The following is a 22,495-nucleotide window of genomic DNA, read 5'->3' as shown; positions in this document are numbered from 1 at the left end:
TTGGAAAGTTTCATCGTGTTGAGTGTTGTAACCGAACGCGACAGTTTAAAGCTGAATGGAGAGTGACTGACAGCCGCAGTGGAGGGAAGCATTGACGTGAACTAATCTGTACTCGCATTAAACGATGGAATGGCTTCAGAAGACTTATAATATAGTGCACGAATCGTTGATGATGCTTTATAGTGTTTTTGTGCCTTTTGTGGGGCGCTGGGGCTTAACAATAACAGAATATTATGCGCACAGTATCGACTTTGGATTGGTCCTGTCTGTCCGATACCGGATCCGGCAAATAATGGCAGATCGGAGCCGATACCGATCCCGAGTATCGGATCGGTGCATCCCTAGTTGTCACATCAAATGGTTCCGCAGATTTTTTTTTTAGTATTACTACAGCATTTCACCTCAGCATTATAAAAGGCGACAACGCACTGGAAGCCGCCGGTTAAACACTGAATGGATAAATGATGTGTGCCTCTTGCTCCTATGTAGCTAAGATCACACGAGGCAAATGGGTGACATCTAGTGGAGAAGAATAGTAATTAGATTTATGTTAATCTTGTTCAATGTTAGCGGAAATAAATATGGAAAAAAAATCGATTCTGTGGCCTTTGAGAATCGATTCTGAATCGACCAGATTTTTAAAAAAAGATTAATCGGAAAACAGCCTCCAGCCATAACGGATGATCAAACAGAATCCATGTTTGCTCTTAAAGGCCCATTGAAGTGCCTTAAAGGTCCTGTTCTTTTTGCGATCCCATCTTTTAAACTTTAGTTAGTGTGAAATGTTGCTGTTAGAGAGTAAATAATACCTGTAAAATTATAACGCTTAAAGTTCAATGCCAAGCGAGATATTTTATTTAACAGAAGTTCCCTTTCAAAGCCTACAGCGAACGGCTGCTTTGGACTACTCTCCTGCACTTCCTTGCAGGATTGACGTCACTAGAACAGTTTGTTGACTAACCCTCCGCCTACAAGATTACGCAAAAAAGGGAGCGTGGTCTTGTTGCTCTCCCACGTGGAGAAGAGCGCACATTGAGCGCTTGCATCTCCCCGTTATGGTAAGAGGCGGGACCTTTCCGGGCAAAGTGCGCTAAGCTGCTGTCCAATCACAACACGGGAAGCGCTGGCCCAATCAGAACTCTTTATGTATTTCTGAAGGAGGGACTTCATAGAACAAGGAAATCATCGGGCCGTTTTTAGGACAGAGAAAACAGCGGTGTTGAGATAAGTAAATTGTGTGAAAAATACTGTGTTTTTTTACACTCAAAACATTAACTCATGTTATATTACACACTGTAAACACAATCAAGGCTTCAAAAACACACGAAAAACAGGACCTTTAAAACTAAACTGGATAAACTCAGCCTGATCTGCCAGAGATTTGATTTCGCCCTGCAACTAAGTCTGGAAACCTGTACATTTCATTTCTACTGCTTCTGTTACACTTTTGCGGGAACCAATCACAGACTGGCTTGTCCACCTGGCACGCTATTGCTGAGTTTAACACGATGATGGCTAGAGAAGTGATGGGCCGTTGCCACTGATATTGGTTGTTGCCCTCTTGTGGTCTGATAGGTTGAAGGACTATCCAATTACTTACAGAGTAATTCGAATGCTCGTTTATCACGCCTCTTGTGCAGTAGAAAATACAGAGTAGACTGAAACGGCTCCAGCTGTAAGCAGCTCCTCCCCTTTAAAAAAAAAAAACAAGCCAATAGTGTTTTGTTAATATCACAGTTTGACTATACGGTAAAGCCACAGTTTCCGCCTAATCTCTAACCATTTATGATCATAATTTCCTCCATCACATTGAAATGCAGCATTCTGCGCAGAATTTAAATGGGTCCGATACGTTTTGTTGTGTGCGCTGATTCGCTCTGAGGTCTTGTGTCTAGCCAATGGCCCTGGTCTAGACTGTGCACTGCTGCAGTGCGCGTGAAACTAACGTGAAACCAGACTTCATTCGCCTCAACTGAAAACATGTTTACACTGTCGAAACTGTTTCCGATCGTATATATAGTGCGCTATGTTCCATTCACCATGTTGAAAATAGTAAATATGTTAACAACTGACCGATTTCAGCCACGGCTTCAGCATCCATTTATAGTGTAGGGGTGGGATGCTTCAGATTCTAGAGCGCATTTGATTGGACAGAAGATGTGATTAGATACTGAAGTCTGTGGTGATGTCATAAAAATCTGTGATCCATTTGAACGGAAGTGAGAGACTAAGTTTTGAATGCTCACATTGAGGAATAATAGTATTTAAACACCCTGCTATTTTGCAAGTTCTCCTACTTGAAAATCATGGAGGGGTCTGAAATTGTCATCGTAGGTGCATGTCCACTGTGAGAGCCATAATCTAAAAAAAAAATAATCTAGAAATCACAATGTATGATTTTTTTTTTTTTTTTTTTTTTACTATTTATTTGTATGATACAGCTGCAAATAAGTATTTGAACACCTGAGAAAATCAATGTTATTATTTGGTATGGTAGCCTTTAGCCCCGTTTCAACCACAGGAACTTTACCCAGGAACCAGGAACTTTGGGTGATACTCGGTGTGTTTTGACAGCAGTAACCAGGGTCTAAGGGTGCGTTCACACTTGTCATGTTTGGTTCGATTAAAACGAACCCTGGTGCGATTGCTCGTTTAGTGCGGTTCATTTGAACATATGTGAACGCTGCCATACGAACCCTGGTGCGCACCAAATAAGCGGACCGAGACCGCTAAAAAGATTGGTCTCGGTCCGCTTTCAAACGAACTCTGGTGCGGTTCGATTGATATATGAACACAACACGGACCAAAGACATGTAAACGGACCAAAAACCGGACGTATAATGTCAAAAGATGCGACGCATAATGCAGCTGATTTGACGACGCGGAAAGGTATCCAAAATGAGTAACTTTAACGTTAGAGGGCAAACGTGGAGCAACGAGGAAGTGCCTAATCAATAGGCTATTTGGTCAGACGAGCATGTTTCGAAAATGCTAGAAAAAACACACAAAAAGCATACCTGGCTCTTCTCATCAAAGTTCCTGTGTTGCCCATTATTAGCAGGTACAGACGACAGAACGGCCATCTCTTTTCTGCACAACGGAGGAAATCCTGCTGCTGTTTTGAATGTTTTGAACATTTTATGAGCTCTTCATGAGTTCTCAGCGGGTAAAAATAATGCCACATGTACACGCATAAAATGATCGCGTTTAATCCAGCACACAGCGTTGTTTTGAATGTTTTGAGCATTGCGCAAAATATGCGCGTCGATTCGTCAGACTCAAAATAAAGATGGTGGCGCCGGAGAGTAGTAGCAACCATAGATATACATAATAAAGTATATTATGTAATTAAGTATATTATGTATTATGTATATCTATGGTAGCAACACGAGTGGCTCCTCAGACTTTCAGAAGTGCAAGGCTTGCGGGTTGGCGCGCACGGAGCACAGGTGCGCATGCACGCGTTTTGTTGTCACTGCTACATAAACAAATTTCTGCACACAGGAAGACAGATGTTTAAATTAAGTTACGGTACCGAAATCCAGTTATGGTGTCCCGCCTTTGTTTTACTGTCTATTAAAGTCTGCCGCGTTTAAGTTACGGTGGAGCCTGTGTACTGTCATACATGTTTTCATAATGCAGAATATTCTCTCAGCGCGCTGTCAGGCAGTTTGGAGCTGCCCGACTGTGTGCACTCGAATGCCGTGACAGCGTGCGCTCACACATACAATCAGTAGTAACAGTTCGCAATTATATCCATATATCCTACCTTTTCTTGTAAACCCGATAAAATCCATGGCAATGAACGTCATCGGGGATGTTTAATCCACAAGCATTCTGAGAATTATTCCTACTTGCCGTTCACATCAATCTAAAAGTTGTCCTTTTAGGCTATAGGCGATTTTCATTCAAAGATGTAAAAGTAATTAAGCTATGCAGCCTATTGTATCTTTTTTTTTTACTAGATAAAAACATTAAAAACATATTGCAATAAATAATTACTCTGTTTAGCCTATGAATGGGCAATCCGATCCAGTCAGCGCTGTCATTAGAGCGTGATAGCCAAACTTAACCCTTGATTAACCAGCGGCACTATTTGCTATTTATCTTATTCCAATCCCATGCATTTTTACATGATTTGTTATTTGTTCTATTTTTTATATCTTTGCATTATATATGCAAATGTTTACTCATTAGAAAAAATCTTATCTTGTTCATATAATTCAGTGTCACCTATCAACCTGTAAGTTTTGCTGCACAGCAATGAAGATACTCTTTACAAGACGTATTGTGTCCTTAATAATGGCATCAGAATGCAGCCAAAGCACATGATGGTAATAAGAAGATGGCTATAATTAATTGTAAATCATCCAAAATAAATGCCATGATCATTAGATTTTATACAGGTGTTACTATATTGATTTTGCAAATGGTGATCAGCAACCAAATATTGATAATATGGAAGTTACTGCCTTTTGCCTTGGCATGACTCCACATTTTTTGCAGACAATACAAAGGCAGAGTGCAGTAACTTCAAAATAGGGTGTGTGTGTGTGTGTGTGTGTGTGCGTGCACTTTGTTATGATTTTATTGAATGCATTGTTCTTGTATAGTCTTTTACTTTGGAATTTTAAGAGCAATAAACATATATTGCAATGTTAAGGAATTAGTTTTTTTCATTCAGATAATTAAATCAACATGTATAAATTGCTATTAGGCAATTAATGGGGAGATAATCGATAAGCGAAAAAATAATCGCTAGATTAATCGTTTAAAAAATAATCGTTTATCCCAGCCCTAGTCTGGGGACTGGCTAGGCAACGCCAGATATCCCTTGATATGCTTCTTACAGAGCGACTCCTTGGTTATCCTGACTGTGCGCTTCGTGTCATTGTCGTGTTGGAAGACCCAGCCTCCACCCATCTTCAACTCTAACTGAGGGAAGGAGGTTGTTCCCCAAAATCTCGCAATACATGGCCCGGTCATCCTCTCCTTAATACAGTGCAGTCGCCCTGTCCCATGTGTAGAAAAACACCCCCAAAGCATGATGCTACCACCCCATGCTTCACAGGGATGGGGTTCTTGGGATCGTACTCATCATCATTCTTCTTCCTCCGAACACGTTTAGTGGAATTATGACCGAAAAGTTATATTTTGGTCTCATTTGACCACATGACTTTCTCCAATGACTCCTGGATCATCCAAATGGTCTTTGGCAAACTTAAGCAAGCCTGGACATGTGCTGGTATAAGCAGGGGAACCTTCCGTGCCATGCATGATTTCAAACCATGACGTCTTAGTGTATTACCAACTGTAACCTTGGAAAGGTGGTCCCAGCACTTTTCAGGTCATTGACCAGCTCCTCCAGTGTAGTTCTGGGCTGATTTCTCTCCTTTCTTAGGATCATTGAGACCCCACGAGGGGAGCTCTTGCATAGAGCCCCAGTCCGAAGGAGATTGTTATATCTTTGTGTTTTAGGCGGCTAGCTGTGTCTCGTGCTGAAGTCCTGCAGGAGACGGAAAAACAGTTCAGTGGGTATGAGCATAGTGTGTATGAAGAGGCTCTGCTCATCGGCTTGATGGTTCTCAGTATTGAACGTGTCTGAGATAAACAGTTTTTGATTCTGTACTGCTGATCCTGAGGAGAGGACCGCTGCTCGTTCAGTTACTCGCGCATGCTCAGTATCAGCGGGTCGTGAGTTCATCAGATCTCTCAGCAAAACATGTCTCAGTTCAGTGAACGTTTGGAGTTACAACATATAATTCAACACATTATTTATATTCGTCTGGCACTGTCACTCATGTCAGAAAGTGAGTAACTAAAGTAACGTGTGCTTTCAGCGCTGATTTGAGACGCGAACCGTTTAGAACGGTTCAGTCCGATTTGGTGAACTCGTTCGCCCGGTTCACTAAAAAAAGAGCGATTCGTTCATGACCGGACATCACTAGAGTAATGATCCGATCGGGCTAACAAGTGAAGAAGAAATTGTTCGCGTTTGTGCCTTTCTGAATTGTATAAATATACAGCTAACACTTGACTAACTTACAAAGACACAACACAGCCGGGCCGGTTGAAGAATAATGCCATTCCGTGGTTAAAGATGGGTGCAACCACTGAGACAGTAATGTACACTTTATTTATCCTTCCATTTGGGCACACACGGCTTGAGGAAAGATGTGCAGTAATTTAAAATCATGCTTTACACACACAACGCTCTTCCCCAACTGGACGAGGCATTTTCTCCTTTTTTCCATCTACCGCTGAGTCCCCACGGGACTTCAGCACGAGACACAGCTGGCCGTCTAAAACAGGTGAATTTAAACAATGGCTAAGTGGCTAAACGCATCTCGTTGTCATGTAAGGGACCTGTTTATGTTGGACAGACATTTTAATTGCATTTTGTGTCTGTTAAGAGGCACTGGGCATTAACTGTAATAACTGTGTTGCAACCACCAATCTGGTTCGTTTTTTTTCTATAGACTGTACTCACAAAGATATAACGATCAAGATAAACTTAAAAATTTGCCGGAGTTGTCCTTTAAGCTCTTCCAGAGTTTTGGGTCTTCAAAAGTGGCTTGACCTGGGGAATGCGGCACCTGTAGCCCATTTCTTGCACACGCCTGTGCACGGTGGCTCTGGATGTTTTTACTCCAGACTCAGTCCACTGCTTCCGCAGGTCCCCCAAGGTCTGGAATCGGTCCTTCTCCACAATCTTCCTCGGGGTCCGGTCACCTCTTCTCGTTGTGCAGCGTTTTTTGCCACACTTTTTCCTTCCCACAGACTTCCCACTGAGGTGCCTTGATACAGCACTCTGGGAACAGCCTATTCATTCAGAAATTTCTTTCTGTGTCTTACCCTCTTGTTTGAGGGTGTCAATGATGGCCTTCTGGACAGGGTCGGGTCGGAGGTCTTACCATGATTGAGGTTTTGAGTAATGAACCAGGCTTGGAGTTTTTAAAAGCCTCAGGAATCTTTTGCAGGTGTTTAGAGTTAATCAGATGATTAGGTTAATAGCTCGTTTAGAGAACCTTTTTATGATATGCTAATTTTTTGAGATAGGAATTTTGGGTTTTCATGAGCTGTATGCCAAAATCATCAGTATTAAAACAATAAAAGACTTGAAATATTTCAGTTGGTGTGCAATGAATCTAAAAAGTTTAATTTTTATCATTACATTATGGAAAATAATGAACTTTTATCACGTATGCTAATTTTTTGAGAAGGACCTGTATATGCTAAAGGTGGGATAGTAGGAGAAGATAATTGACCATTAGTTGTTTTAACCGTAATCCACATCTATCTAAATGAATGGTCTTGTTTTCTTTCAGTTGAAAAATGGCGTGAAAAGAAAAGCAGACACAACGACCCCTTCTGCCTCTTCCATTACCAGCTGTGAGTCATCCCCTTGTGTAAAAGAGCCAAAAGTCCTAAAGTTATTCTCCAGGCGAGGCAGTGGTCGACCCATTAAACCTCCCTGTAAAGACCTTCCTGAATCACCACCACAGCATCAGGTGGGCAGAAGGACCAAACTCTCTGAAAGACTAAAATACTGCTGTGCCATCCTAAAAGAGATGTTTGCCAAAAAGCATTCTGCTTATGCCTGGCCCTTTTATAAGCCTGTGGATGCTAAGGCACTGGGCCTTGATGATTATCATGAAATCATTCACCAACCCATGGATATGAGTACCATAAAAGTGAGTATCACATTGTGTTACTATTACTGGAAAATCTTTGGTCATTGTTATTGTGATAGTATTGGCCTTTTTTTTGTCCTAACAGAAAAAGATGGAAACTCGTGAGTACACGGATGCATTGCAATTTGCAGCCGATATGCGACTCATGTTCTCAAACTGCTACAAATATAATCCACCAGGCCATGAGGTTGTGGGGATGGCAAGGAAACTCCAGGTGTGTCTTTTGGTTTGGTCATTTGATCTTCCCAGTTCCTTTCATAAATGCAATATCTGGAAATTAATTATTTTCTCACAGGCTGTTCTTTTTCTCTTTTTTTCCCCAGGATGTTTTTGAGTTTCGCTTCTCTAAGATTCCTGATGAGCCTAGAAATACAGCCCCAACCTCGAGTCAGAACAGAGTAAAAAAGGAGAGAGCACACAGTCCGTCCAGCTCTGAGAGCAGTGATAGCGAATCATCTCCATCAGGAGACTCCTCAGACACAGAGGAGGATGAAGAGGAGAGAGCACATAGACTTGCCAGCTTGGAGGAACAGGTAAAACTTGCATGTAGACATTTGTGTCCTTTATTGCATGCATTTGCTGTTCCAAAACAATTTATCATTGGCACACTCCTGATTTGGCAACTTTTCCAAAAGGTATGCATCAACATTACGCAGTCCTTACACAAATTATGTCAGTGTGAAATGTATCCTTGGTAGCAAAATCCTTTCCAGAATGTTCTTCGCCAAGAAGTGAAAGAGGGATTTTTGAATATGCTTATTGTACACTCAAAACTGAAAAGTCTTCACAAATAAGTCTACAGAGTTACAAAATCTATTAATTTATATATTTATTTTCAGGCAGGATCATGATCCACAATCTTCATGATCCACAATTTTGTTTTCATGTATTATTATTATTTATTTTTTTGCAAGCCGCTGAGCAGTACAGCCAAACAAATTTCTCTTTTTAAAATTTAGCCTTACAAGGTTACAAAATATAGAAGAAAAAAGAATGACAGACTATTTGGCCAAAGTTGGAGTGGGTCAGTCTTATTTCACTTAATATTATTTTATCTTTAATTTAAAAAAAAATACAAATTGCAAATAAGTGGGGAAATACAAGATACAAGTGAAACAAACAGTGTCTTACCCTTTTTTCAGCTACAGTAGATCATTTAACAGTAACATTCTTTAAAGAATTTTTTTTTAAAACAGCTGATTCATCCAGTTATGAAAAAGTGAAGTATGAGTGTAAGTATTGTGTTGAATATTGAGTCATTGAATAATTTTTTTGTTTTTTTTTGTTGAAAAATCAAGTTTGTTTTTTACTGGCTGTTCACTTGACAAACCGTAATAAGATCTGAACCGTGAGTTTTATGGTCCTTTGAAACTATAGAACAGCTTGTGAGTAAATTCGTGTGAAAGTTGAACTGGCAAGGCTTTAAAAAGCATGCCAAAATACACTTCTGTGATGGCAAAGAACTGCAACTGTTAGGATCGTGCTCACAATCTAAAATCATGATATCGCACACCCCTATTTCTTTATTATTATACTTATTACAGTATTGTGCTGTTAGCTAACATCAAACCCTGTTTAAATCAAATCTAGTTTTTCCGATGGGAGCATTCAAGATCAGTCAGCCCATTTATATAGTAGGCAGTGAGAAGTAGCTTCAAGGGTTTTGAGCTATAGATTGAGCGTATTTATTCTTAATGCCATTTCTGTTTTTCCTCTCCAGCTGAATGCAGTACGAGAGCAGCTGCAGTTACTGACCCAAACACCACTCTTGAAACCAAAGAAAAGGGAAAAGTCCAAAAAGAAGAGGAAAAAAGAGAGAGAGTCCAGTAAGCGAAAAGGTGAAGAAATGAAAAAATCTGCAAAAATACAGAAAAGGTCAAACAGCAGCAAGTCATCAAGGTAGGAAAGTTTTGTGTGTGTTTGTGTGCACATGGCCACTTCCACACTAAATTAACTTATGGAGTATTTTTACTATGGTACTATATTCTCAGAGATATCTAAATTAACGTTGTTTCTGTTCTTAGGCGGAAGGAGAGTAGAGCATGTGATTCTGAAGAAGAAGAAGAAATGAACACGTTACCCATGTCTTATGAGGAGAAACGGCAACTGAGTTTAGACATTAACAAGCTTCCTGGGGACAAGCTTGGCAAAGTAGTGAACATCATCAAGGCGCGAGAACCTCTGCTCAGGGACACAGACCCTGAGGAGATCGAGATCGACTTTGAGACTCTTAAACCTTCAACTCTTCGAGCTCTTGAGTGCTACGTTGTAACTTGCCTTCGCAAAAAAATAAAAGAAACCGACAGTGAGTAATATTTACAGTCATTATTTACAGCTTTTGATGCTGGGACATATATGGAAAGCTATGTAAATGAAATGATGTGTGAAGTAGTACTAAAAGCCTGTTCATACCATGTGTGATATGATTAGATGACATGCAAATATATCAAGTATGTGCCAAGGCTTGGAAAATATTCATTATAAAAACAGATTATCGTAGTACAGTGTTTTGGCCTCCATGGAGCCTGAAATTGCATAAATGGCTCCCATTTAAATTATTTGTTTATTCAGGGTATCCGCGGGGTCTTGAAAAGTCTTAAAAGGTGATAAATCAATTTTGGGAAAATTAAGACCCTTATAAAGTATTAAAAAGTCTTATCACGGCTTTATAAAGTCTTAAATTTTGAAAGTATTTTGTTCAAGCTTTGTCAAAAGAGTTTGACTCCAAAAAGTATTTATGAATATATTTATTTTCATCCCCATACGTATTAAAAAACAATGGGGCGCTCAGTCTGAGATCGGCTCGGAGCGCGCGCCAGGGATGGAAATTAGCACCGCCACCAGCCAAATGCGGCTGATTTTGAGTTGTGGCGGGTAAACTCGCTTCACCTACTGAGCTGTTTCACCTCTTTGTAAACTTTGTTCAATGGATGCGTGTGCTGCCGTATGTGCGCATTATGACCAGTCGTTTTCTCCGTCATCACTCGCGTGAAGACGCGCCGTGAGACTCGCGCGCGCGCTGAGAGAAGCTCGTCTCACAGCGCGCAAATATTGAGTTCTCTTTCAAGTCTTGCACTTCAACAGACAAACTCACACAAGAAGTATGTCAACATGTCAATCTTGATGAGTATCCTAGCAGACATAGTCTGAATATGCCTTAAGAGGACTGTATAGTATGCACAGTCGAGAAAGACGAGCATATCCCTGCCTCAGGTCTTAAAGGCGCAGTAGCCTTTACTGCTGCCTGAGTGATGTCCTTATATTTAGTTTGACATTAAACAATGCTCTTGATTGAATAGCTTTTGCAAGTTCAATAAGGATTAATCTTTCATTTAAACAGTTAAATATGCAGTTATTTTACATTTGATTACTTTATTCAATTTCTGTACCTTTCTGCAGGCCAGTAGGCCTGTACATTATTATTTAATGTACACATGAGTGAGGTCGAGTTAAACATTCTAGTTTGAATTTTAAATTTTATTTTTCGGCTTTGGTTTCTTCTTTTTTTGTTTCAGCCAAGAATTTTGATTTCGGTGCATCCCTACTGACAATGTTCTGCTCAGTATGTTGTCAACACGCTTCAAAGATGCCAAAACGAATAGTTTTATTCTTGGGACTAAACCATAAAACTGGAAGCCATAAAAGACCACAAATCATCGTGAAAATGTCAGTATTTCATTGAGACTTGAGATTAAATAAACTGTTGTAGAGCTGTTGTAAAAGTATTGTAGAGCTTGTAGTATTAATTTGTTAAAAACAAAAAAGTGGCTGGTAAAAACATTGAGTGGTAGACTTTGAAAAAAGTTAATTTCCATCCCTGGCGAGCGCTGTCTAAGGGTGACGTCATGTATTTTGCGAAATGCGCAGTTAGGTAATGTTGTCGCCCTCCATATGTTGTAAAATAGATAAGCAATATAAACGATACAAAATTGGCCTACGCTAGAGATTTTAAGTCTACATTCGACTACAACTGTTTATTAAAGGTTTGTTGCCGATTAGAACTTGAAGTGCGATGAGGTCTTAAAATATTTTGAGAAGGTCTTTAAAAAGTCTTAAAAAGGTATTGAAATTAACTTCAGGATCCCTACATATACCCTGTTATTTTCCTTCTCATTATTTGAAAAGACAAAATTCAATGTACAATTTTTTTTAAAGCAGTGGTGCCACATAATTTGGATGTAAAAAAAAAAAACAGTAAAATGAACTTCAAGAATTGCACAATTGTGTGTAAAGGGGGACTTTTTAGCTTAAATTTATACGTTTAATCTGTTTACATTTTTAGAAAAGAAGTCACAAAAGAAGTCTAAAATCAAGGAAATGGATAAAGAGCTACAACACACAACTGGAGAACCAAACTCCAATAAAAAGGCCAAAAGTGAGTATATGTATTCATTTTGTATATATAACGATACACCAGTGCCACGGTTTGGTTTCTGTCACGGTTTTGGAGCCACAGTTCAGTTCGGTTCTGTTTTCTGTGGAGACAGGGTTCATGGCAGGGCACTAGTAATAACAACACCTATATTCACTTTTAACTTAAAGAGCATATTGCAGGTTAGAGACTCCAGTCAGTCAGTGTATAGAAAAATAATGTAGGACCTAGATTTTCTTTAAAATATACTTGTAAATACGCTAATAAGGCTTTTTGAGTCATTCGTTTTACTTCCGCATCTAAAAATGCGCAAACCGGAAGTGACATAACGAGAGTGAGTGCGGTGACTTTCAACCATAGGAAAACAATGGATCGCAATGGCAGTTGGGACGCTGTGGAAATTATAAATGTTTATTAATAGTCATATGGCAGACCACAGCCATGCAATTATGATTCACAATAAGGGACAGGCCAGGATTAGACAGAACAACATTTAGAGGAGATGATTTGAATTGTTGTGTGGCCATCTGGCTTAAGTCACACTCGCCGTCCACATTAGATGTTAAAGCCGGGCGCAGGTTGTAACGTTACACTGTGCTGTTTTTGCACCCATACGAGCTCGCAGACAATGTTTTTCCCTCGCGTGGACATTGTGGATACTCGTATGGTCGTGGCTCGCATCATGTGAGGAAAAACACGACGAGCCGAGCACGTTTCTCGCACCTCCCTATCACAATATTTTTTAAACATACAAAATCAAAAAATTCGGGAGTCGGCTTGATTTTTCACCAGCATGGCTGTCTCCTATTGCCAAATCATGCACAACAATGTCACAGGCTAGATCTATGAGTATTATTATGCTATAGCTCAGTTGCTGCAACCATACAGTGCCTTTTTACACATACACACACACACACATACGCTCTCACTCCCTCTGGTTGTTTCTGTTGAAAAGGCTGCTGTTCTATGCTTTTCAACAAATCATTTGCACATAAGTAATGTTTTCTATCAAAGATAGCAGCAACATTGAGTCTCTGTTTTGAGTCTCCAGTCTCTGTTTAACGCAAACGCTCGTGTGTATGTGTTCGCCCGGATCGCCTCAGTTACGGTGCTCAGTTCACGCGGTTTCTCCGAGCTGATCCTCTGACAGATCCGTGACCGACCGTCACACCTCCCGCAGCGGCCGAGCCACAGACAGTATAACGTGTTATTGTGATCCTTTATTCACTCATTCTGTGTTATGGGTTTATTTTGTGCCGATTCACCGTCGATAGTGTGAGGATGTATGACGTTTTGAGTATGTATTTGAGTGAACGATGTACATATGTATATGTATACATGGCTTGAATAATATATGTATACATTATCAGCACATAATTCCTGACTTTTTTTAAAAAGTGTGAGACTATTCATTTGTGTTTATGTAGCCTACATACTTTGTATTAATCAATGTTGAAATTGATTAATGTAAAAACAATAACCAAGAAGCATTGCGTGTGAGTGTTTAATCATTTAATATTATCCTTTAACTACATGAGTATTGGAATGTTAAACTTCATCATATCGCTGATAATCTGCGGTGTAAAGTGAACACACACACACACCACCACGTGTGTCAAAGCAGATGCAGAAGTGAAGTACCATCTCTTCACCTGCACAAAACGCAAACGTATTTTTTTAGGAAACCTGTGGACTCGATGTCCTGACAGGCTGGACACAATAATTTTCCATGACAATGATAAATTTAAATAGAAAAACGACCGAAAATACACTGATTACTACAAAATACCAACCTATTCTGCACTGAGCCAACGCAGAGCTTGGCAGACGAATCCCTGTCGTGGCGTAATATGACGCGATGTTGAAAAAAACAGCGTTTTTTTACAAACAGCCAACGAAACGGCCACCTTATCTGCTAAATTTGTGCTCTTGTGTCTTTTAAAAACATTTTAAATCCTGCATTACCTTTTCATATGGCATTTTCATACAAGGTTATATGTTCATCTCAATTTTTTTTTAACCTGCAATATGCCTGCTCTTTAATAATAAAAATTTAACTTTATCTTTAACTTTATTTATTTATTTATTTTTTTTTGTTTATTTGAGTAGGGACAAGTATGTCACATAAACACATGTTACATACTACAACATTTTAGCCGAAGCTAAAATTGGGTATATGTATGTATGTAAAAAATACATTGGCTTCATGTTTTCTTAAGAGCAGTTAAGCATTTATTTTAAGCATTTATTTTAAACATTTAGAGTAATGTTTAAAATAAAATAAAAAAGCTAATTTGTTTCATTAAATTTACACACACAAGTAATTTCCCACTTTAGTCTACCAAAAAAAAAACCAGAAATTGTACGAATATGATTAATACTGATGAATAAATAGGCCAATAAGTTAAAGCTATTAAATAGTAAGTAAAGTTTATTTAAATAGCGCATTTAAACGTAGTAAAACTATCCAAAGTGCTGAACAGCGTATAGAGAAATAAAATCAAAACAATAAAAACAAGAATAAGAGTGAAACCAGACAGAAACAAACAGTCGGACAGAAGTATTATTATGATAAAATGGCGGGGACTCAAAGGTAGCATTTAGCTAAACTGGCTTTCTTTGTTCTTCCACCATGCAGCTTGGGCTATTGCCCAAGTCATATACTTGGACGACAAACATTTTGTGTATTTTTCGTGAATAATATCATAGTAATTAGTAAAAATTAGGGCTGTCAAAATTAACGCGTTAACGCAAATTAATTTTATTAATGCGCGATTAACGCAACACACATTTTCAGTTTGATCCATGGCCCGTAGTTGGAGAAATTAAGATCATCCAGTTGTAAAAGATGCAGCAGCAAACATTAATAGGGGAAAAAAAGGGTTAAAGATAACATTACTCTGAAATAAGTGCAGTTATAGCCTACATAAGCTACCATATTTTCTACTTAACTTGTATTAAACTCCAGTCTTGCTCATATCTGAGGTAAATCATCAACACCATCACCACTTAGTACATGTGTTTTTATTGAACTAAATAAATTACAATCGACTAAATACGCAGGTTTCTTTTCTGAATAAGAACGCCCACATGTCCGTGTTTCTCACATTGACTGTTCGTGTGAATCGTGGCACAGTTAGGCACACACACACAATACTGACAGGGACGCGCATCTCTTAAAGGGGCCACACTATATTCCCACTGGTGGAATATGGACCTCCTCCAGGTATGGTGTGGTACTTGTGCGCTCCCAGGTCCGCATGACTGCTTTCACATTACCAATTTTTCATACGACCTGTTAACTCCTTTTATTTATATTTTTAAAATGAGGATATCACTCCTTATTCTGAATTTAAGCTTAGGCTTAAGAGACATGAACTAGTTCTTTGAAAAACATCTATGACCTTTGATACATGTCTAGTCTTCATGCTCTGAGTATGGTTTCACCACTAATAAATGTAATTTTGCATAAAACGTGCATATTTGTCCATACCCAAGTTGATTAAAGTATTAAAAACTTGCAGCATTAATTTAAGGTACATTTAGAACTGATACAAATGTGCGATTTAATTGCAATTAATCGCGAGTTAACTCATGACAATGTGATTAAGCGTGATTTAAATATTTTAATCGATTGACAGCCCTAGTAAAAATACAGCTCTTCTTAGTTGTTAAAATTGTACTAATTGCTATTTAATCAAATGTCGTCATAAATAATTTTGTGGCACAAGGTGAAATAAGAGCTGGGCCAGGGTGGCGGCGGGTGGTGCTCGTTCGGTTCGACATGAGACTATCACAGTTCCTACCGTGGGTGGTGTATCGCAGCTTTTGGTTCAGTTTGTATATCATTGCACCCTTAGTAATCATATAGAGGCAATATAAATGTGTATTTATTTATTTTTCTTTCTATGTGCAGTTGAAATGGAAGGTGAGTTTAAAGACACAAGCCGTCCGTCTCGTCTGAGTGACAGCAGCAGCAGCTCGTCCAGCTCTGACAGCAGTAGTAGTGACTCTAGCTCCTCTGATAGCTGTGACTCTGATTCAGGTTAGCTGCTTCACACCTACCCACCAACCCTTTTATTCACTTACTGTCTCTCAGGCCAGTTTGCCCCCCACACTATCTATCTGGCCACTGATGCAGAAAACAAATCAAAAATTGTAACGCTTACTTGGACATCCCAGTGTTATAAACTCTTCAATCTGTTTCACTACTGGACAACAATGCATGAGATGGTATGCAGTTCAGATTTTTTTTTTCTCCCCAATTAAAAAAAAAATTGTGTACGTTCCTTTTTTCACTACTTGTCCCATATCTCTCACTTTCTCTCTTTTTTTGTAATAAAAATTGTGCACTTTTGGCTCCAAATAATGATACAATTATTAGTCATGTAAGGGGTCTCTCACGCTTTCAGTTTTTTTTGTTTTTGTTTGGGTGTTATTTATTGTTTTCCTGTGTTTGAGGTTTTGTTCTTGTTTTCATCATAATCGCTTATTTATGTTGGTGCTGTAGTTTAAGACAAGCTTGAGACCAGTTGGCTCTTGGTATGAGGTTTACCTGAAGTTGAGTTATTTAGGTTCCCCTGCATTTAGGTTAAAAACACTATTTTTAAATTGTGATCTTCAAACATAATTGAGAGCACAGTAGTTTGAGCCATGCTGTTTTCCCTACTAAGAGTTACAGCTGGTCTGTTTTAAACTGCTGCATTCATTCATTACTATGTGATTCTCTTTTTCCATTGCTTTGTGATTTCAACTTTTGTACTTGTGTGATAGGTTATCCAGAGATGTATATGTAATGAAACTTTACAATAGATTGTAAAAGCATGCGTCAATATGTTGTCTTTGAGGTACTTTGATTGTAAACTAGATTTGAAACAACATGGAAGCTAGGACCAAAGCAAGCTTGTCATAAATGGCAACCACTTGTCCTGTTTTAAATCTTTTGCCTATTTTGTAGATGTGTACATTTTTATTTACCTAAACAGGTAAAGCTTACTCATTGAGCTTGGTGTTTGACACCCAGAGATTTAAATAAAAACGCATTTTCATAGACAAATGTTGAATATTAAGATTAGTGTTGTGATTTCTCCCCACTCCCTTTTGTCATTTCACATTTTTTTCACTTTTACTCGTGTCACAAAACATTTTCACACATTGTGCACATTTGACTTGAAAATACCCAAATTACAACCACTTAAAAATGTAATTAGTTTTATTATGGATTGTATTTATTTTTATTACAGCGATTTAATGCTTATAGCACTTGTGTATGCATACAGTTTGTTTTATTTTTTGTTATTGGAGCTCAAACAAACTGGGTAAATCAGCAGAAATGCCCATGGGATGGGGTTCGCCTTTCCCGCAGCCATGACTGAAGTGAAATGACCTCAGTGTGCATTGTGCGTTTCTTACAGAACAGAAAGCTAAGAGGAAGCAAAGCAAAGCCCCTGGCCATGCCAACAAAAATAAAAACAAGGTAAAAGCACACAAGCCAATAAGAGACAACCATTATTAAATGGCCTACTCCCACTCCTTTAAACTTTGATGATGGCACATGGAGAATTTCACTTCATGTAGTGCCAGATTTTTCCTGAGTGAAATATTGCCCCATTGTCCCCCTCCCCGAACAGGCAATGCGGCAGGCCGCTGCTGAGGTAAAGGACTCTTTTTCTGCCTCAGTCGTGACGTGCCAGTCTCGCCTAGCGTCACTGGTCTCAGAGGCAGAGTCCAAAGACCTGTTTGCGTCACAGCAAGCAAAGCATCCTGCTGAGGACACCATCACAGCAATCCCAGGTTAGGCATGGTGCCATTGTTCATAATTCCTTTCATGTTAATGTGTTTTCTGTGGCCACATCGCACAACAAGAATGAAATGACCACCAAAAATGAAAATGGTTTCTTTTTATGCCTCGTCTAAATCTAAAACAACTTTTGGAGACCAGATGGATGTCTGCAGCATTGATTTATCGGTTTAACACCTTTCTGTCCATCCCTCTGCTTCCACGACAGCGTTACACAGCTGGCTGCCACCTCAGCCAACCAGACCTTGTGGCAAAGCTGCCCCGCTACCTCGTAAAACCAGCACTGGCCCTTTACCACTCAGCCCACCTCCAGACCAGAACCTCAGCCCTTTACGTAACACTTCCGCCACCTCCCCCCGTGAAGACAACATAACCACCCCACCCAAATGTTCCCACGTTTTAATCACCCCACACCCACCCACCTCACTCCTTGCAGACCCATTGTTCTCCTGTAGTCCCTCGCTCGAACCCCTTGACCTGCAGGTATCTCAGGTTGGCGCCACATCATCTGCTGCTGCAGAGAAGCCTCCACATAAGTCTGAGCAGGAAGGTAAGAGGTCGCTTGATATGCCGAGTGTCGACTCTCAAACTCGCCGATCTCTGCCCTCGCTCTGTTAACGATCTGCATCTGCAACTTTCCCCTTCCATTGTAGGTTAGCATTGTGTGTTCGTCTTTTAACTGGTGGTGTGTTGTCGAGTTTTGTCATCAATTTAGTTTTTCTCCCCCCAGCTGCATGTCATTGCTGCCTCTGATTGTATGTGCATGTAAAACAGGATACCATTCAAGGTAAAGTCCTCTCTCTCTCCTCAATCTTGCAGGCATCCCTCCTCTTCTTTCACCACTGACCTCACCTCCTGCAGCCATGCTCGTCACAGGATCTCAGCCTACCTCCAGCTCTCAGTTTGAGGTAATTCTCTTTCTGCTAAACATATCCATATGGAGAGAGTGTTTTGTCAATTGTTTAGTTAAATTAGGGACTTTAAAATATATTAGATTTGTGCTGACACTTTCTTTAAGTTATGCTTTATAGTGTGTGTGTATAATATTTATTTATTTTAATATAAGCAATAAGCCCCCTAAAGTCATCTAATTTGCAGCCAGGGTAGTCTAGCAACTCTGTTGTTTTGTGAGCTGTAAAACCCAAACTCTGGTTAGGCCAATCGCATCATGTGTAGTGTTTGTGGGCAGGCTTAACAATGACGAAAACAAAGAAGCTGGTAAACGGTGGTGAATTTTGAGGCAGGAAAAACCTTGTCGTAGCTCAAAAAATGTCTTATTTTTTCTATTTATTTCTGGGGTGCCTACCCCTGAATATGACCTAACAATACAAAATTCGGTTGTGTATGATGTCAGTTAGGGTCACCAAAACTAATCTGTAACGAAAGTAGGGATGTGCCGATACCAATAATGCTTTATATTTTAAAGCCAATAACTGATATATGATATATCACAAATTCAAAGTTGCATAATAAGGTGCATAGCTGTGGACTTTCTGTTTGGACTTCCCTATTGTCATTAGAACAATCTGGTTAAATTTGGCTTCCCCATTTCTTGGTTCAAATGCTCTTATCAGATCTCAAAAACAAACAAACGGTATTAATATACACTCACGGTATGCTGCAGTACTGAAAATCATTTTCAACCTCAAATGACTTCTTGTACTGTCTGTCTCTACAGCAATGTAGATTGTTGTCACCTCTGCACGAGAGTCCATTAACCAATATAAGGGATGACCAGGGCTGCCCAGAGACGCTGGATGAACCCTCCGTTCAGCTGCACAAAATGCACGGTCAGCATTTCTCCCGCCGTTTTCCTCTGCAGTCCTTCCCCTCAATTGTTTCTTTAAAAAAATCCTTTGTTATATTATTTAGGAGCGAAACATGATTCCAGTGAACTATGCAAGTCTATTGAAGATGCCAAATCCTCCCTGCCTAAAAAGGTACAGATGCTTTACATGTGTGTATAGCAAAATATGTGCTCAATCTTTAGTGGCCTCTGATAATTTTAGATCTATTCATGTGTGTTTAAGGATATTGTCCTAAAGCATGCTGACTCCTGGACCAGCCTGGGTAAGATGGCTACTCAAAATCCTTGCCCCATCAAATCATCTAAGGAAAGTTTCCAGCAGTTCCGCAAAGTTGCCATGGAGAAAGAGGAACGCGAGAGAGCTCGTAAACTGCAAATGGAGGCTGGTCGAGAGAAGAGCAGCACAGACAAAACTGGGTATAAACAGAATTGTATTTTTCAGGCAATAAAGATGTTATGTAAGTTTCATTTTGGAAAAGTTTCAATCTCTACCTGGCTGGAGACATGATTCCAGCTGACCACAACTTCCCATGGCTTTGATTCAAAACCTAGCGATTTTGCGACATGCATTCAAAATGTTATTTATCTTATTAATTTACCTACGAATCCCGATAGCCCATGACTGTTATGACTCTACTCACTGAACTAGTTGACAATGTGGCCTTTAATGCTTTCTAGTCTGACGCAGCAGCTCCCAAAGACCAAGCCGGACTGCCAGCCTTCAAAGCCAGAAGTGGAGTCAGCAGAGCTGCCTCTGATGGCCGCCATCTTGGATACACCCAAAGCGCCTGAGCCCTGCTCTCTTCAGCAAAACTCTGTAGACCGAGAACGAGAGATGGCCCGTAAGAGAGAGCAAGAGCGCCGCAGAAGAGAGGCTGTAAGTACTTTAAACACAAAGTATTTAAGTATTTAGGTATAAACACAATTAAAACAAATGCAATTTTTTTTAAAGATACCATAAAAATGTATTATTGAGGGTTCTTCTACAACTTGCCGAAATGTAATTGCATTAATCTTAAATTTATCTCAGAAAGCCATTCAGTGACCATAAACTCTTAGTCAGCTACAAAAATAAACTCTAGAGAGGAGCATTTTGCTAAATGTGTGCATCACATTGCATATTCATGTATATGTGTGTGTATGTATATGTGTGTGTGTGTGTGTGTGTGTGTGTGTGTGTGTGTGTGTGTGTGTGTATATATATATATATATATATATATATATATATATATATATATATATATATATATATATATATATATATATATATATATATATATATATATTTATTCATTTGAAAAGAAATACATTTCTTTGAGGAAAACATTCCAGGATATTTCTCCATATAATGCGTTTCAGTTGCAACCAATATATGTTCCAAATCAAGGCAGTTTTGAAGGGTTTCAGAGGCTCTGCACTGCTAGCTCTGCACGATCCCAGCCGATGAATAGAGTCTTATCTAGTGAAATGATCGGTCATTTTCAACAACAAAAAAAGTATACTGTATACTTTTTAATCATGAATTCTCGACATTGGTGTTTGTAATTCTTTGTGGTATATCACATTGGTTGCTATTGAAATGCATTATATGAAGGCCAATCATGGAATGTTTTCCTCAAACTTAATTTATTTTTGACTGAAGAAAAAGACGTGAACATCTTGGATGAGATGGGGGGTGTGTTAAATTTTGAAGTGAACTAATCCTTTAACACCATATAATTAAGTTATTTATTAATGTGTTTTCAAAGTAGTAGTAGTGATGATGATGATGTTTTATGATGTTATTAAGGAAGCATACTTTTCTTTTTAATGCTCTTTCTCTAGATGTCAGGAGTCATTGATATGACCATGCAGAGTGACATAATGGCAACCTTTGAGAAGAACTTGGACTGAGATGTAAACAAATCAACAAAAAAAAAAGTGCTTGTTTGTGTTGCGCTTCTGTTCAGTGAACAGTGCAGGCCGTCTTTTCCCATCACTTACTTGCTCCATGAGTCCTGGTGACTGAAACGGGTCTTAGTCTTTTGACGGGCAGAAAACACTGCAATACAGCTGCATCACTTTACATTTGTAACAAATTAGCTCTTGTAAAAATAAGAATACAGTAGTGGACATTGTACAATGTTGTAAGACCAATATTTTCACCATTAACAGTGTTGAGTGTATATTCTTGAGTTTTTGATATTTTGGATCCAGAAATGCCTGCACTGAAACGCTGCTGATTGTCCGAGGCAGTTTTGAAAGAGAAACATGTCTTGACGTTTCACAACAGTTTTTTTTGTTATTCTGTATTTTTGTTTATAAAGAAGAATGTTTACTTCTCTTGGTTTATTATTGCAATCGTAATCTTTGACACATTCCATCAACTCTCCTGCTGTATGAATATTGCATAGCTGGTTGTCTTGCGCTAGCTGTTGTCAGAACTGTAAAGGATATTCCTGTGCAGGGCCCTGCCCCTGTTTATCCTGTTAGCTGGTATTTCATACATTTGACTCGATGCAGCAATTTAAACAGAAAATGCGCTGGCTGCGTTAAACTTGTCCTGTTTAAGTTATATATGCATATATATATATATATATATATATATATATATATATATATATATATATATATATATATATATATATATATATATATATATATATAATATGAATAAATAAATAAAAACATATTTCTGTAGTGTCAGAAATGTAATGTAAGCATGTGTGTATAAATATTTAGTGTTTTGTTACTGGGGGGAGGGGCTCCTATTTTTCTTTTTTTTCTTCAGGTGTCTGCCTTCGACTTATTTAGAGGAGTTATTGCACTTCCTGTATTTCTAT

The 22,495-nt window shown here is 39.0% G+C and overlaps 1 protein-coding gene across 3 annotated transcripts in view; it reads left to right on the top strand.

Moving 5' to 3' along the window:
* brdt (bromodomain, testis-specific) overlaps window positions 1–22,295 on the top strand; it is a 30,483-nt gene extending 8,188 nt beyond the window's left edge. For 2 of the 3 annotated variants that reach the window (XM_067459550.1, XM_067459549.1), the window contains exons 6-21: window positions 7,329–7,694; window positions 7,780–7,908; window positions 8,018–8,227; window positions 9,415–9,593; window positions 9,719–9,999; window positions 11,977–12,069; window positions 15,983–16,111; window positions 17,481–17,542; window positions 17,697–17,859; window positions 18,075–18,416; window positions 18,686–18,774; window positions 19,545–19,656; window positions 19,739–19,806; window positions 19,897–20,090; window positions 20,352–20,550; window positions 21,498–22,295. In XM_067459550.1, the coding sequence (XP_067315651.1) occupies window positions 7,329–7,694; window positions 7,780–7,908; window positions 8,018–8,227; window positions 9,415–9,593; window positions 9,719–9,999; window positions 11,977–12,069; window positions 15,983–16,111; window positions 17,481–17,542; window positions 17,697–17,859; window positions 18,075–18,416; window positions 18,686–18,774; window positions 19,545–19,656; window positions 19,739–19,806; window positions 19,897–20,090; window positions 20,352–20,550; window positions 21,498–21,566 (2,685 nt within the window). In that variant the 3' untranslated portion in view covers window positions 21,567–22,295. The remainder of the gene's footprint in view (window positions 1–7,328; window positions 7,695–7,779; window positions 7,909–8,017; window positions 8,228–9,414; window positions 9,594–9,718; window positions 10,000–11,976; window positions 12,070–15,982; window positions 16,112–17,480; window positions 17,543–17,696; window positions 17,860–18,074; window positions 18,417–18,685; window positions 18,775–19,544; window positions 19,657–19,738; window positions 19,807–19,896; window positions 20,091–20,351; window positions 20,551–21,497) is intronic. The other variant, XM_067459551.1, reaches the window with a different exon arrangement.
* The last annotated feature ends 200 nt before the right edge of the window (window positions 22,296–22,495 follow it).

This window comes from Pseudorasbora parva, chromosome 12 (genome assembly GCF_024679245.1).
Source record: "Pseudorasbora parva isolate DD20220531a chromosome 12, ASM2467924v1, whole genome shotgun sequence".
NCBI classification, from domain to species: domain Eukaryota; kingdom Metazoa; phylum Chordata; class Actinopteri; order Cypriniformes; family Gobionidae; genus Pseudorasbora; species Pseudorasbora parva.
The sequence above is the reverse complement of the archived record's forward strand: the minus strand, read 5'-3'. Positions and strand labels throughout refer to the sequence as shown.